This window comes from Colossoma macropomum, unplaced genomic scaffold (genome assembly GCF_904425465.1).
Source record: "Colossoma macropomum unplaced genomic scaffold, Colossoma_macropomum, whole genome shotgun sequence".
Taxonomy (NCBI): Eukaryota; Metazoa; Chordata; class Actinopteri; order Characiformes; family Serrasalmidae; genus Colossoma; species Colossoma macropomum.
Window position 1 is genome coordinate 31,791,185 of NW_023494793.1, and position 14,768 is coordinate 31,805,952.

A 14,768-nucleotide genomic window follows, 5' to 3' on the forward strand; every position below is an offset into this window, starting at 1 on the left:
ACACATTACGATACCCGACACCTACACACATTCACATATAAGCGTATAAACCCCACTAAAGGACACCTCAGCATTACCAAACGCATCTCTTGGTTTGAAACGCCACCAAGTGTGATGCATCTGGCGTGATGATTCCGCATCGACACTTTACACTGGTCTTCTTGGCATCCAGATTGTTTTGGATCCTTAGGGAGCTAAGCAGCTCAAAAGCTAAGCACCACTGTGATGCAGCCACTCAAAAGCATGGGCACAAACATGAGGACAGATGAATTTCACTAGTGCAGACCAGAGGACAGTTAGAGTTTCCGAGAGGTGTACTGGTTCGCTTTTGTAGCTTTTAAGCAACTGACGACTACAGTTCATCATGGCCATATATAGCTAGTAAATGTAAATATTTCACAGTTACACTTTTTTCCCTGTTAGGGTTCACAACTGGAGGGACGTTACTTTTTTTTTTTCCAGCCATATTGCATGTGAAAGTTGTCCAGCCCAAATTCACTCACTGAGTGGCTGTCCAAAAAAACAAAAAACAGATTACTTATAAAGTTTTCCTCCTTTTCAAGGCAACAGATCTCAATCTCATATTAAAAAATGATCACAAGTTTCTTTTGTCTGTCATTCAACAACAGCTTAGCTAAAGCTGGTGTTTTCCAGTGTACCCACATACCTATCGCCATTATAGAACAGCACGTATTTGATTAGCGGGCCGATATATAGCACACAGCACACAATATATCTACATAAAAACAGAGGAAAAAGAAATTCCACAGAAAGATATAAGCTTGATCCACCAACTGTCTGTTCTGTCATTGTTACTTTCGACATATTGGAGGTAAGTTACTTTTAGAAAACAGTTAAGATAAATGTATCTTTCACAGATGTATCAAGCAAAAACAGGATTTCTCCCAACTATGGTGTGGCAGAAAAGTGCTGAAATTTCTGGTTTGAAGAGAAAAAAGTTAGGCATTAGCATGGAAATAGATTTGACAAATCATTTCTAACCAAAAGCAACCCATAACTTAAAATTCATCTCATTATTAGATACTGAAGTGGACTTAACATATCCATGTAATTATTTCAACCCATTAAGACCCATTTTTGCCTATCATTATGATATAGTTTTTCTTATGATTAAAGTGCTGTCTGATACAGTGGCTACGCCTGCTTCAATTATATGCACACTTCCAGAAAACAGGGAAAATGAAACAAAAAGTGAAATTATACTCCTTAATAAATGACTCACAGTGATGTGATAGAGCTCTTGTAGCACTGTGATAACTGTGACAGCCATAAATTAGCAATCGTAATTTAAGATATGGTTTGCTTTCTTTGACAGCACTCCATTAGCGATAATGCGTTTGTGACGAGCCCTGCTTTCTTTTAGACATGATCTATACTTAAGAGAAGATGCACAGAACTGAAAGTGAAAATGATTTGACTAGGCATGAATAGGCAAAAGGTAGAAGACTTTCGGAATTATGATATAAAGTGATGGGCTTGTTTCAAGTGAGGAGCTTAGCAGAATAAGGTGCAGCATGGATAAAAAATGATGTTCATAATATGATAATATGATCCAAATATATATATCCAAATATACAATAAAAAGTTCCCCCAACAAAACCATATAGCTAAGAAAATACATGTGGATAATGAGGGGAAACAATTAAATGATAAAGCAACAAAAAGGTCAGAAGCAAAAGTGAGGAGAAAGAGGCAGACTTGAGAGGCAGACTTGCGGTTGATTCACAGTTAGCGTTATGTCATCACAGTCGAAAACTCAAACCTGCAGCAAGGAGGCCTTTTTTTAAAAAAACAAACAAACAAACAAACAAAAAAACAGACAGCCACACAAACTGTTTGTGAAAAGCAAAACAAAACATGTAAGAGAGAACAGGGAGAGATGAAAAGTTTAAAGAAAATGGGGGAAAAAAAAAAAGCATGGATGGCATGGCTCACTGGAAGTTGTCACTATACCTTATTTTCATCCCCACTAATTTCACCCCTGCAGGAGGCTCAGAGTGGGGACCCTGCCGTTTGTCTGGTCTGAAGGAAGAGACCAACACGTTTAACACCAAGCGCTGCCGACAGCTTTACCCACAGCCACACGCTCCGTCTGCCACTTCCCCACATTCACACTCCAAAGTGCAGTTTAAGTAATATCAGCTCGTATTACAATCACAGCTTGCTATAAAAACAGAGAACACAGTTCCCAATGATTGCCAAACCCTAAAAAGAAAGAAAGAAAAAAAAGCCCTACCCAGCTCTTTCTCCTCAACTTGGAATATAGTTTTTGCTCATAGGTGTTGATTTCTCATAAGCATTATATTACAGGCAACACATCAAAAAATATCCATGTCTAGTCTATCAAGTGACCGATCACAGTTTAGAAAAAGGCGTGCATGCATCCTTTTCTTTGCGCAAAAGTTTAGATAAGTCCCCTAAAAAGACAGAAAAAGATTAAGATTGAACTGAACTGTATTGCTAACAAGTAAAAATATTTATGCAAATGAGATTTTACCAACGTAACCTCAAACAAGTTTTGTTAACCATCTGAGGGAAGCAGTGAACTTATCTTGTCATTAGCACCATCAGATCTACATGGAACAACATGAAACCAAAGTAAGCATACAAGAGTCATTTTCAATGTAAAGTTCTTGAACAATTGGGCCTTGACTGATTGATTAACCGACTGATTAAAAGGTTTACATTAAGACACTGCAGGGTCGGACCCTGTTTGAAGGTGCATTTTTATGCCCTCCAAGTTAAGTACCAACGGCAAGCAGACTAGCCTTACACTCAAACCAGCATTAACGTTTTACAATATCCTCCCAAAACCAGAACAGTTCCTCCGAAGGGAAATCTTTGATCACTTAAGGACAATAAAGATATGTTCTGACACAGAACACCAGTCGATGTGCCATACACATTCTTTTCTGATGTGATTTATAGGATCGCTCCTGTCAAACACACAATATCCAACCACACACCCCCTCCCCTCTATATTCCCATTTAAAGCTTATAAAATCCCTCAAAGCCCACACTCATTCATTGTTCACATACCAACAAACTCATGGCTCATGGCAGGCTGTATGGGTTGGGGGTAAAGCTGTCGGTTAGGCTGTGAGGTGTTATGGGGTAGTAAAGGGTAAAAAAGGCCTCGCTTTGGGCTTCAGTGAGAATCTCAAATGGCAGCGCACGTGATCACGTGAACCCTCTTCTCCCCCCAGCTGTCCATGAAGAGCAGAATGAGCTATGGTGACAACTCCGGAGGCCCTACACGCCGTCATAGGAGAAGTTCTCCATTTTCACCGTCTGCCGGATCAGAAGCTTGGACTCTCTCCTCTCCTCGTTCTTAATGGATTTGTTGATATCCATGATCTTTTCACAGATGTATTTGTTCACTTTGGATAGCCGCTGTGTGATCTCAGCACTGTCGGCTGTCTCCTGGGACACACGGTCATACAGACACTCTGAAACAGAAAACTTGGATTAGGACTTGGATGTTATTATGATGGAAGATTTTCCCATGGAATTTGATGGATAATTCCACAGTTAGTTCTGAGCTTGCAATTCAGTGAAGGCTGAGAGGAGTTCTATGAGTGTCAATATCTCTTTTTCTATCTCTAAGTATCACTTGTCCTTATACACACGTAACCTAGCACTTCTTTATGTAATAATTTTCTTATTTATCAATTTTTACGTCATCATTGTCCCTAAGCCACAAATAATAGAGATGATGTTGACAAGACTGCCCTCAAATGCAGCACACCAGTGCCAATATTTCACCCCGTATCACTCAGTCCTGTGCATTACCACATAAATAATACACACTTAATCTGGATCACCAAGCTGACTAACTAGAAACTAAGCACAAACTGGCCAAATATTTAAATGTATTATGGTTCCACTCCAGGCCTATAATATCATATCACATTCTAACAGCAAAATCTTTTACAGAAAAAATATATGCAGGCAAATATACCTCGTACGATTTTGAGTTTGCTGGGAGAGAGAGGAGGTTTAGGCAGGGCGTCCTTCTTCTTCTTGGTGGCTACTCCAGTCACGCTGCGGTTTTTCAACGTCTCTGTGCCCCAGATCATGACAGCTAGGTTTTTGGTGAATTTGGAGTCACCCTGTGTACGCTGCAGCTGATGCCACTTCTCTTCTTCCACCCAAATACCTCCACCAAGGTGAACCTGGAGGATAAGAATACACAAATAAAATTCTGTGAGCCAGGAAAAAGATATGCTGTACCTGAATGCACCTCCTACACCTACACCTAAATGTTGTAGCTATGTGCTAGATATACAGTTGCCTATTGCGCAGTGACCATTCTCACCAATCACAGACTTTCCAGATTCTCTGGGTATTTTGATGAATCATTCATGTGATCCAATCAATGTAAACAATTCTATTAAATAAAATAATACAAACCATGCAACATGAAAAGTTCATCAATATGCTTTTTGCACTATACTGCAAGGCATACTATAGTAAGCAGCTACATAAACACAATGTCTATATTGTGCAGCTTAATATTCTGGTTCTGGATACTGGACTCTTAGGCTACGTTCACACAGCAGGTAAAATCTGATTTTCTCACCAAATCTGTTTTTTTTTTGGTTTGGCTGTTCACAACATCTTTTAAATGTGACCTATATGCGACATTAGTCTAAACAGATCACGCTCCTAAACTGACCTGCATGCGCAAAAGAACATTGCTTCACAGTGCTTCATTTGGTGAGCTCATCCAAAGATAAACAATCATGACTGCCAACAAATGCACTCCCAGAGATTTCAGTTTCTTTGAACTATGATACCGCAGCCTCGTTCTCCTACGGTCGTGTCCGGCCATTTCTTTCAAAATCTCTTTGCACACGGAAGGGTTTTGGGTAAGTGGCTTCTAATTGGTCATAGAGAAACATCACCCCAAATGTTTGTGAGGTCTCAGCAGCGCGAAATTATGACAAATGTGGAGTTGGATTCATGTAAAAGCTGCATGAATCGCACTGCCGCATATCGGATACGTTTCGGATTTCAGTACCAAATATGAAAGCATCTCAAATCGGAATTGAAGATGTCAGATTCAATGTGGTTTTTGCTGTTCACACTGCCACACAGATAACACATCATCAGACAATGCGGTTTCGGTGTGTTAAAACTGAGTGATGTTTTGCAATTCTTTGCAGCCACATATCTGGGCACTACGCGTTTCAAGACAACATCTAGCACAGGTATATGAAGGGCTGGTCTAACAGGCCACATCTTTCCTTCTCCACCCATCCTCCGAGACCCAATAAAGAGATGAGGCCATCTGAGTGATGCTTCATAAATACATTCAGGAGCTGAGGTCCTCAGGTTCAGCAGGCGGAGTAATGTGTTTTGACAGACGCCAGACCACAGTGTTGACTTTTAAGTCACATTGCGGAGGACAACGCCAAACAAGCCATCAGGTGGATTGATGGGCGGCTGGTGAGTTATAGGTGAGGTAATGTGCCGGCTGCTTTTGTCACCCTGAGAAGTCTTTAGGCTGGCTTCCAGAGGCTTTTCCCCCCAATGCAACTAATGTGCTTTAGGCTGCTGGCCAGCAGACAAGCTTTTCACTGCTCTTAACTTAGAGAAGATTTGCGTTTTTCCAGCTACCTGTCACTCAGCGCAACTCCTGTGGTACAAATAATTAATACGGGGAATGTGCGGGTGTGTAAGGCCTAATTTGCTTTTGTTCTTCACGCTTGATCTGAGAACCCTTTCAGCGTGTAACACAAATTCCCTCTTGTCATGGGAGGCAGGCGGAAATAAGGGCGAACACGGGCCCACTGTCTGCTAACAGGGCTCAGCAATATCACAGCAAGTGCTCCGGTTAAAATGCCTACTGGGATGGGAGATTCATAGCCAATTAGAGAAAACTAAAAGGGCTGAACAAAAGACTACAAAGCTTAAAGCAAGAATACTGATGGTAAACGATGTGCGGTCAGTTCCAAAATGCAGATGCAGAAGGAAGGGGATTATTCACACATTTACTAGGTCTGCACAATATGGCAAAATACTATGCTGCAGTTATATTGCTCCATATTGTGATTATTATACAAAGGGGTAGATGATATGACCAAAAATATAATACTTTAAGACATTTTCATGATACACATGATTATATTTAGTTTCTCTGAGGTTTAAAAGTTGTAACAGACAAAAAAGAACCAGTAATGACATGATACACTATAAAACCTATAAATCCAGGTTTTTTATATTAGTTTCATACACTGCACTGATCATGATAATGATAAATATCATACTGCGCCCTCACTATATACTTTGAGATACAGTAAATATCACTGAATATATCAGTGAAGCATGACTGACATGGTTAAATGATCAGTATTTAGTAGTAGTTAAATGATTGATATTATTTTGATTTAAAAATTCTGTGAACTTGTTGGATCACATTAATGCCCCATAGAAACTAAGTCTGGAATGTTTGAGATAGGTCAGGAAAATCACAGCATACAGTAAATAATTGAATGATTTCTTAGAGGGCTCATTTTAACACTGCAGCCTTCAGTGATATATGTGTCAAATGTAGTGAAAATGACTGACAATATATTGGGCACCTCTACAACAAACACACACACACAAACACACACTCTTACTTTTCCATCATTGAAGGTGTAGACGGTCCTCGGCGAGGGGGAGTGGGTGGAGCTAGTGTTGGCTTCCTCTCGGCACACTTCCTGTGGCTCGGCAATTGGCTCCACCACCTCAGCTTTGATTGTCTGAGTGCCATTGTCATGCATTGGCTCTGAGGGGTGCAAAGCGTTTGACCACAGGTTAATTAAGATGCCAGTCTGCTGGCCTACAGTGTAGTAAAAAGTAAACAGCAAAGCAGGAAAAGAACAAGAAACTGTTCTTTGCAAAGCCCACATGTGCGCTCTGTCCGTCTCAGGAGCTTTGATTCATTCTGGCCAGCATGGCTGTACTGAGTCCTGGCTGACTCACTTTGGGTGGCTGCCTAAAACACGGCTTCCCCTGTGCCTCGAGACAGCCGGGTTATTTTAGCCCAGTAAGCTGGCTTGGTGGCTGGCCACGCTAAGCTCTAATGTAGCTGATGAGTTTTAATATCGGTCAACGTACTGCATTCCTGACCCCAATGCACCCTGGCCAGTCTAATCTTTAGCCCTCACCATCAGCTCTCTTCCATCTCTCAGTCTGCGCCCTCCCTCCACTCACACAAGCACACACATTCAGACAGAGCAGCTGGCTGGGACACTGGCCTTAGACCTCTGGACACCATGTCCCTCTTTAAGCAGCCGGCACTGTGGTTCAAATCTCAGATATAATCACCCCCCACGCTACTCTAAGCAGCAGTACTACACCAGTGCAGAAGTGTGCTACCCAGTACATATTTGCACAGTTAAAAACTTTCACATAACCATCAAAGCATTTAGAAATGGCTACTCATGCAAATGGCCCATGCAAAATCTACAAGAGGAGCAAACAGCATAATGTGGACTACCAACCAGGGATGTAAATTTTGGCCAATTGTTTTAACCGGCACCCCAACCATCATTAGACCGCAATTAATCACGTACTGACAAGCCTAAAACCAAGGACATATCAAAATGTTGATTATAACACAGAACCTTCTAGATCTTAAAGCTGGCTGGCTGAGCTATGTTCCAATCCATTTTAAAATATTTAAAATAGGCACCCTTCAATTAAATTTTGCATTAATGTATCGAGATGTACAAAAACAATGTATGTATTGACTGTGGCACGTAGCGCTGATAGATGAGGCCAGGCTTAAGCGTGTATATGAGGCACTCTATGAAACTAAATTGAATATACGTCCACCCCATAATTTTGCGTGCACAATGTCCTCTCACTGCCATGCAGCACTCTTTCTCTCAGAGAACATGGGCAAAAGAGTTGTCTGTGGATATTTGCTTTTGACGTGGCACAATGTTGTAGTCCATCCTCTCAAAAAGTGCCCGTGAATAATTTTTGAAATTGGGTGCTCAATCTTTTTTTCTGCTATCTAGCAGAAATGCTTGTCTATTGCATCCTCAAGAGTACAATTCAAAAACATTCAATCTATCATTCAATGAATCTGGAGTCTTAACAAAAATAAAACACGCTACCAAAACACCTTAAAGTGGGCCTTGCTTCAAGCATGAGAAACATTAAAAATAAACTTCAAGCTTCTGGAACATGAAACCAAAGAAGACCAAATTCAATATGGAGGAGGAGATGTTGATGCTGGCTTTCAGCTCGACAATTTCACGCCACAAAAGCATTCCACAACATACTGTGTCCTCAGAACTGATGTCAGCCACATGACTGTAACAGGTCAGCCATCTGCGTGGGCCCGCTGGAATGGTCTAAAAGAGTGTATAATGTTGTGGCCTGTATATGCAAGTGTGTCTCACCACTGCCCAGCCTCATGAGCAGCACATCCTGAAGGCGGCGGTTGAAGTCACGCAGCTCCTTGACCTCAGTCAGTAGGCTGCTGTACTCCTTCAGTTTTTTGGCTTGCTGCAGTAGTTGCCTGCGTGTGCGCTCCAGCTCCTGTTGCAGCCGCCGCACCTCTTCCTCCTGCTGCCTGTAGCTGTGCACTAGCTCCTCATACAGCACACGGGGCACCACCGCCTCCCCTTCCTCCTCACCCTCCTCCTCTTCCTCACCCAGCCGCTCCAGCTCCTCTCCCTCTGCACTCGAGCTCACGGCATTCCTCTCTAGTCGCGCCACCACTGCAGCCAGGCTCTTGGAGGAGTTGGCCCGCTGCTGCTCCTGAGACTGCACCTGTCGCACAAGCAATGCTGCTCAGTGACATAATACACATAAGCACTACTCTTCAAAAGTTTGTTTTCAATATGAGTTTTTTTTTTGCAGATACATGAAAAAATTACTAACACAGGAATGCCAGGTCATTAGGTACAGCTACCACATAGGTGCCTTTTGAATGTACACAATAACTGATTAAAACACCTGTTGCCACACAAATGGTCAGCCATCACCATCCCATGTTTAAACGCTGCCAAGTTGAGAACAGTTCACTAACCATAAAAAAATACCCATCTCATAGTGGGCCTGTGATCGAAAACCGACCACTGATAATGGGCAAGAGATTGTGCATGGAAAATGATGAGCGACCATTTAACTGTACACATACAAGGTGTAGCATCAAGGTAGGCATATCTAATATAGTACAACAAGTGTACACAATGTTTGCACCACACATACTACAATGCAGCTAGCATGCTGGTATCTCTGCTGTGCTGAGAATGGTCCACCATCCAAATTTTATCTGGCCAGTGGTGCTCCCATGGTGGCTTATGTCCACTGGTGGATGAGTTAGATGGTGGTGAATAAACTGTGTAAAGTAACATGCTACAGTCAATGTATACCTACAAAGCACCTAATTAGTAGGTGATACCAAGGAACCTAATTAAATGGACAATGACCACAGGGAGAGGTGGGCAATATGGCAAAAATATTATACTGCGATACTTCAAGAAATTTTCATGGTACACGATGTCATGATATTTATTTTTTTCAGACATCTGATCAGTTGGAACTGAGAAAAAAGAACCAGTTGTGCTACATTTAAAAAACGATATCAAAACTATGATTTTTATTCAATATTTATTCAAATTTTATATTCAATATCCAGTTAAATGGGACCACTTTTGCTCTAATTATAATGAAACATGCAGTTGGTCAGTGTTCTTTAAGTAGTGGTGATACACAATGTTCAGAAAAGCATAATGTATTGTGACATAATTTACCATGATAATGAGATATAGTCATATTGCCCAACCCTAACCATAGGTACTGGATGGATGGATGGATGGTGGATGGATGCTTTATTGATCCCAAAGGAAATTTAGCAGCCAGTAGCAGTCACACAACACAGGACAGTAATAATAATAAGGGTGAAACAATATAAAAGGAAGAATAAATATAAAAAATCTACAAGCATATATACAATTAGAAATATACAAAAATCTGGAATACGATCTATAACCTGAGATGAAAAAGGCAGTTAAATGTATCTATAAACTGGCAGCTCAGGGTCTGATGCTAGTCTTTTGCATCTTCACAATTTTCCAACAATTACTAAAAAAGCCACAAAATATTTCATAGCTACAGAGAATATTAAAATAACTGAAAAAGCTGTATTTGGTGATCGAATCTCAAGTTGACAAAAAAAGTTTAGTGAAAGTGATAATAGTAAATTATAAATTTTATTGATTTAAGAGCTTTGTCTTGTGTCCTAAACATGGAATAAGCCCTTTAAAGGTACTGTTTGGTGTCCAGTTTATAATCCTTAAATGTACATTGTCAAATTTTATATAAATAAGCAATTTATATAATTAGCAATAATTAAGCAATAATTAAATCATATTAAACATCATTAAAATTATTCTCACGACCAGTAACTTTTGCACAGTAGTATACACATATAATATACTGGCTGTATACTATGGCCAACTGTACTGCACAGCTTTTCATTTTTTTCTTCTATGACAAATGTAATTCAGCTCAAGAAGGATTGAAAATTAGATGCTTAAATGAGTCAGGCGCAGGGAAAACATGAAAATGTGCAGTGCAGCGCAGCTGGGCCTCCAGCACTGGACTTGGGAATCTCTAGTACTGACAATGTACTTATTACGGTTAGGGCCTCTATTGCTGCAATACCAAAAATTGCGAATTTGGGGTGTCAGGACAACTCACCACTCAATCAACACTTGATAATCCATGAACAACCAATAAAGAGCACTGCATCTGTTTTTTTTTTTAATCCAATCTTTAGCACAGGAAACCACAGCACTCCACAATCTAGTTATTTGATTTTTTTTTTCTGTTCTTACACTATTCAATGCTACCTGGAAAAGAAGCAAGAAAATATACCCAGTTGACAAGATAACAAGAAGTCTAATAATTAACTTAAGACAACAAACAAAAGGTTTTGACTGAACACAGATTTAGTCTAGGCAAAGTCATGACTCTGATGTAAGAAGCCTAATAAACTTGAGATCTTTTGAAGTGCTACACATTGCTCCACACTGGATCATTAATGATTAATATCTCATTTTTAATGGGGATCACTAACACATCAGCGCAGTACAGTTTCAAGTGCAAATTACACTCATAGTGAATTCCAAGACACTCTGAAACACCTGTACCATATGGCTGGTAGGCAAATATCGCTTCTTTGTAACTAAGAGCGAGACAGGAGGCTTGTGGAACAATGATGTCAAATAGCCTACCAGCAATAACGCTGAACTATGCCCTCTGTGCATGGACAGGATATGTAACCTTACAGGCATGCTATAGGATCTTGGTTTAAGCAACACTGCTGAAACCAAGATAATTACCAATGATTTCAATTATAGTAAACTAGTTATAATGAGCTCAGTTAAAAAAAGGCATAGTACTCTTCATTGTGACTAATATATGCCAGAAATCTCCCTTAACATTCAAAAAGTAATGTTAAAATTTGTGCATTTAAAGCACACAATTAAACTAGTAATGTTATCATTTATGGTATTTCATGATAATTCTTATTTTTTTGTCTTAATTCTGCTCCCTTAGTCTAAATGTAATATACTCCATTTCTCTTGTGCCCAGCCAGAATTTAAAACACATTCTTAATATCAGTGCAAAATCCATGTTAAGCCAATCCTGATTTGTGCATGAATTCCAAATTAATCCAGCCTGCTGGCAGGAAAACAGTCTGCAGCCCACTATAAGAGCATGCTTAGCAGCATTCTTTTTGATCTAAGGTCAGTCTGATGAGGTGTACTGGACGTGCACTGTACCTTTTTATGTCTGAGGGGCATTCTTTCCTCGCCAAAGTGATTTTCTACTGCGTGTCCTGCATTCCTGGTAGACATTTTAGGAATTTTCATCTTCTTTTGCATAATACTGTTCTCAAATTCCTCAATGCTATCTGGAAAAGAAGCAAGAAAACAATTGTCAGCAATGTATACAATAATACCACATTAGAAAAAATGCAATCTGTCTTAGAATAGTGTTACAAATCAATGATCACTTCACCAAATAATTACGAATTTGATAAAAGTTTATGCAAATTTTAATATGAATATTTGAGGTGTCTGCATCAATATGATTATAAAACAGTTTAGCACGCTGCTATAAAGTAAGCAGTACTACTGTGACTGTGCTTAATATGAACTTTTTGTAAGTGCATTCTAGCCACTACCTGGAGGGTACGCCAAAAGGCAAACTTGGCTAGAATAATGTGGTCTGATCCACTGTAGTACTGTAATCAGCTAGTGACATTTGCTCTAGTAAAACTTTGGATTTATATTTACATGATTTATACTTACATGAGTGTTTTCAAACAATACATTTACTTCTATAAGTAAAACAAGAACAGCACTTAAAGCACTGATTTTTCAAAATTTATGTATAATTCAGTTGTTGAGATGTAAATAAAAGGTCATTCAGAGTATTTTGATGTGAAATGGTTCATTGTAGAGAAACCTACTAACTCCGATTTTTTTAAAGTGGTGGTGATAGGAACCAAGGGTCATAATGTCTATGTAAAACAGTAAAATAATGGTACATCTTTGTTTAACTACTTTGATAGTTCTTTGGGAACTATTTTGCCTCAAAGCACCCTGCAGGTACCCCTCTGCCCTAAACAGATCTTAATCAAATATATTGTAGGCCAAATCTTTCTCTCAAAACTATCATAAAACAATGTCTCAGACATCAGACAAATTTTCAACCAAATAAGCAAATTTGCAAATATTTTCATGTAACAACTCTCTGCGAGGGAGCTTTTAAAGGTGGATGTCTGGTTCCTGTCACCACCACTGTAAACAATTCCGACTCAGTAAGTTTCTCTAGGACAGTGTATTTCACCTCAAACCACTCTGAATGACTGTTCACATCTTAAAGACTGAATTATGCAGAAAGTTTGAAAAATCGGTGGAATTCCCCTTTAAGAAACTTCAGTTCTTACGCTGCTAATAATTTGAGTTCTATAAATTACTCAATAGTTAAGTATGATTGATGTGGTATGTTTTGCACTTCCTCAAGCTGTTTTTGTAAAGATACTCGAGTCATTTAGTAAGTACTTTTACGCTTACGTTAATCTACCCACATGTTACTCTGGCTTCTACAAACTAACTGTACAACAGAACTTGCCCCCCACCTTACAGACCTCTGTTCCTAACAAGATCGGACTTTCGTTCCGTTTTAACAACAGGGCTAAGCAACGTATGAGGATTAGTAATCTAGCTAAGTACCCTGCTAGCCCCAGCAGAAGGAGACTGCCAGTGAAATGATGGTTTGCCTTGTGCCAGGCGGACAGCCCTCCCAGTTCTACACAACATTTCTCTTGTTTTGTTGGGACAAAATGCTACAAGCACCGAAAGAATAAGACCTTCAACGTAGCTCCATGAGTTAAAATATACATCTAGATAAATGAAACGCGAGCAAGTCCTCATTAAAAGTTCGCCAATCTAATTTATCTCTCACATTAATTACATGAAGTATCTGTGTATGTCGCTAATGTTAGCATGTCGGCTAGCTACACACCTAGCACCTTTAGCCTGCTAACTTACGAAACACCTAGCTAGGTTAGCTATCTCGCTATTTCGAGCGCTCGCTTCTTCTTCTGCTTTACTGGAATAAAAGTTACCTTTATCTTTTCCGAAAGCTGGCTATCACGGAGGCTTGCGACAAACCGTCGTCAAAAGCCGAGTGACATATTTCAGTAGCTTTTCACACTTGCTAATATTTGAGCTAGCAAGACAAACCGCCCTCGACATAAACAAGTGACCAAGAAGCAGAAGTGGCGAAGCCGCACGGTTACCTTGCTCAAACAGGGAAACACTGTCGCCACACAACGACAGTGCCATGAGATTTCGGTGGAGCGCGTCGATGTTCCCTGACTGATTAGTGAACGTAAGTCAGAACAGTGGTGGAAAATGAAATAAATAATGAAGAAAAGCCCCATGCGATTAGACAACTTACCTGCGAGAGCGAGAATCTGCGCCTTGCCTGGCTGGCCTGTACCATTCTCTTCACTTCTGACAACCAGATACACCTTCTGATTATCAAAATCTGTTTTGTGCCGAGGTCTGAAATCTTTCACATTTGAAACGGGTAAAGCATAGCACATGTCGTCCTCAAAGAACCTCACAAAAGCATACATTATTTCTCTTTGGTCCAGCACTTTGGGTATGGTTGACAGTTTCCCTCTAAAAGAATTAAAAATATAAACACAAAGGGAAAAGCCTCTGAGATCGACTATTTCTGCCTGGTCCACAGCGCCCCCTCTCACTTAGACTGTACTAATCAAGACAGAAATTATGAAGGCCATAGCAGGAGCTCGGTGAGAGACAGTCTCACTGAAAAAGACAAAAAATCAACATCAATCTTTACCAAGAGATTTTTAATTTCCAGATGAAACAGATGTACTGCTTATGAGAGGTTCTGTAGTTAACTTTGTAAGTGCTCGACCAGGGACAGGTTCTAATCCATAAACACGTAGGATCGAGAACTGAAAGAAGCTACAGTGCAACTTGTTAAAGTCATTTTCAGTTATTCTGCAAAAAAGTGCCATTTACAAAATGTCCAAGGTTCAAATCTGCTAAGAAGTGTCTTTCAAAGTTAAATACATTAATTCAGAGTTCATCAATAATACAATGTATGAAAAACTAACTGAAAAGTTAAGCTTGTATAGTCTGCGTAGACAGTCACTGAAGTTCCATCTCAAACATTACTAAAAGTTG

At 39.9% G+C, this 14,768-nt stretch overlaps 2 protein-coding genes across 3 annotated transcripts in view; both read right to left on the reverse strand.

The window, feature by feature from the left end:
- The window catches only part of agbl4 (ATP/GTP binding protein-like 4), a 484,349-nt gene that overhangs the window by 111,084 nt on the left and 358,497 nt on the right, over positions 1 to 14,768 (reverse strand). The window lies entirely within an intron of this gene.
- On the reverse strand, positions 522 to 14,188 carry bend5 (BEN domain containing 5). 2 transcript variants are annotated; one of them, XM_036579197.1, is made up of 6 exons: positions 14,008 to 14,188; positions 11,820 to 11,950; positions 8,424 to 8,796; positions 6,648 to 6,796; positions 3,983 to 4,196; positions 522 to 3,470 (listed from the first exon to the last, which is right to left on the reverse strand). In XM_036579197.1, exons 1-6 carry the CDS (start codon positions 14,186 to 14,188, stop codon positions 3,274 to 3,276), a joined length of 1,245 nt encoding a protein of 414 aa, XP_036435090.1. In that variant the 3' UTR covers positions 522 to 3,273. The 2 variants fall into 2 exon arrangements, with proteins under 2 accessions (XP_036435090.1, XP_036435091.1); XM_036579198.1 differs by lacking the exon at positions 14,008 to 14,188 and adding an exon at positions 13,673 to 13,895.

Coding starts and splice junctions, on each gene's coding strand:
- bend5 (XM_036579197.1), bottom strand. CDS start 14,188: ATGTATGCTTTTGTGAGGTTCTTTGAGGACGACATGTGCTATGCTTTA. Junction 11,951..14,007: donor GCAGATTCTCGCTCTCGCAG/GTAAGTTGTCTA, acceptor CTTCTTTTCCAG/ATAGCATTGAGGAATTTGAG. Junction 4,197..6,647: donor ACACCTTCAATGATGGAAAA/GTAAGAGTGTGT, acceptor CTTATCCTCCAG/GTTCACCTTGGTGGAGGTAT.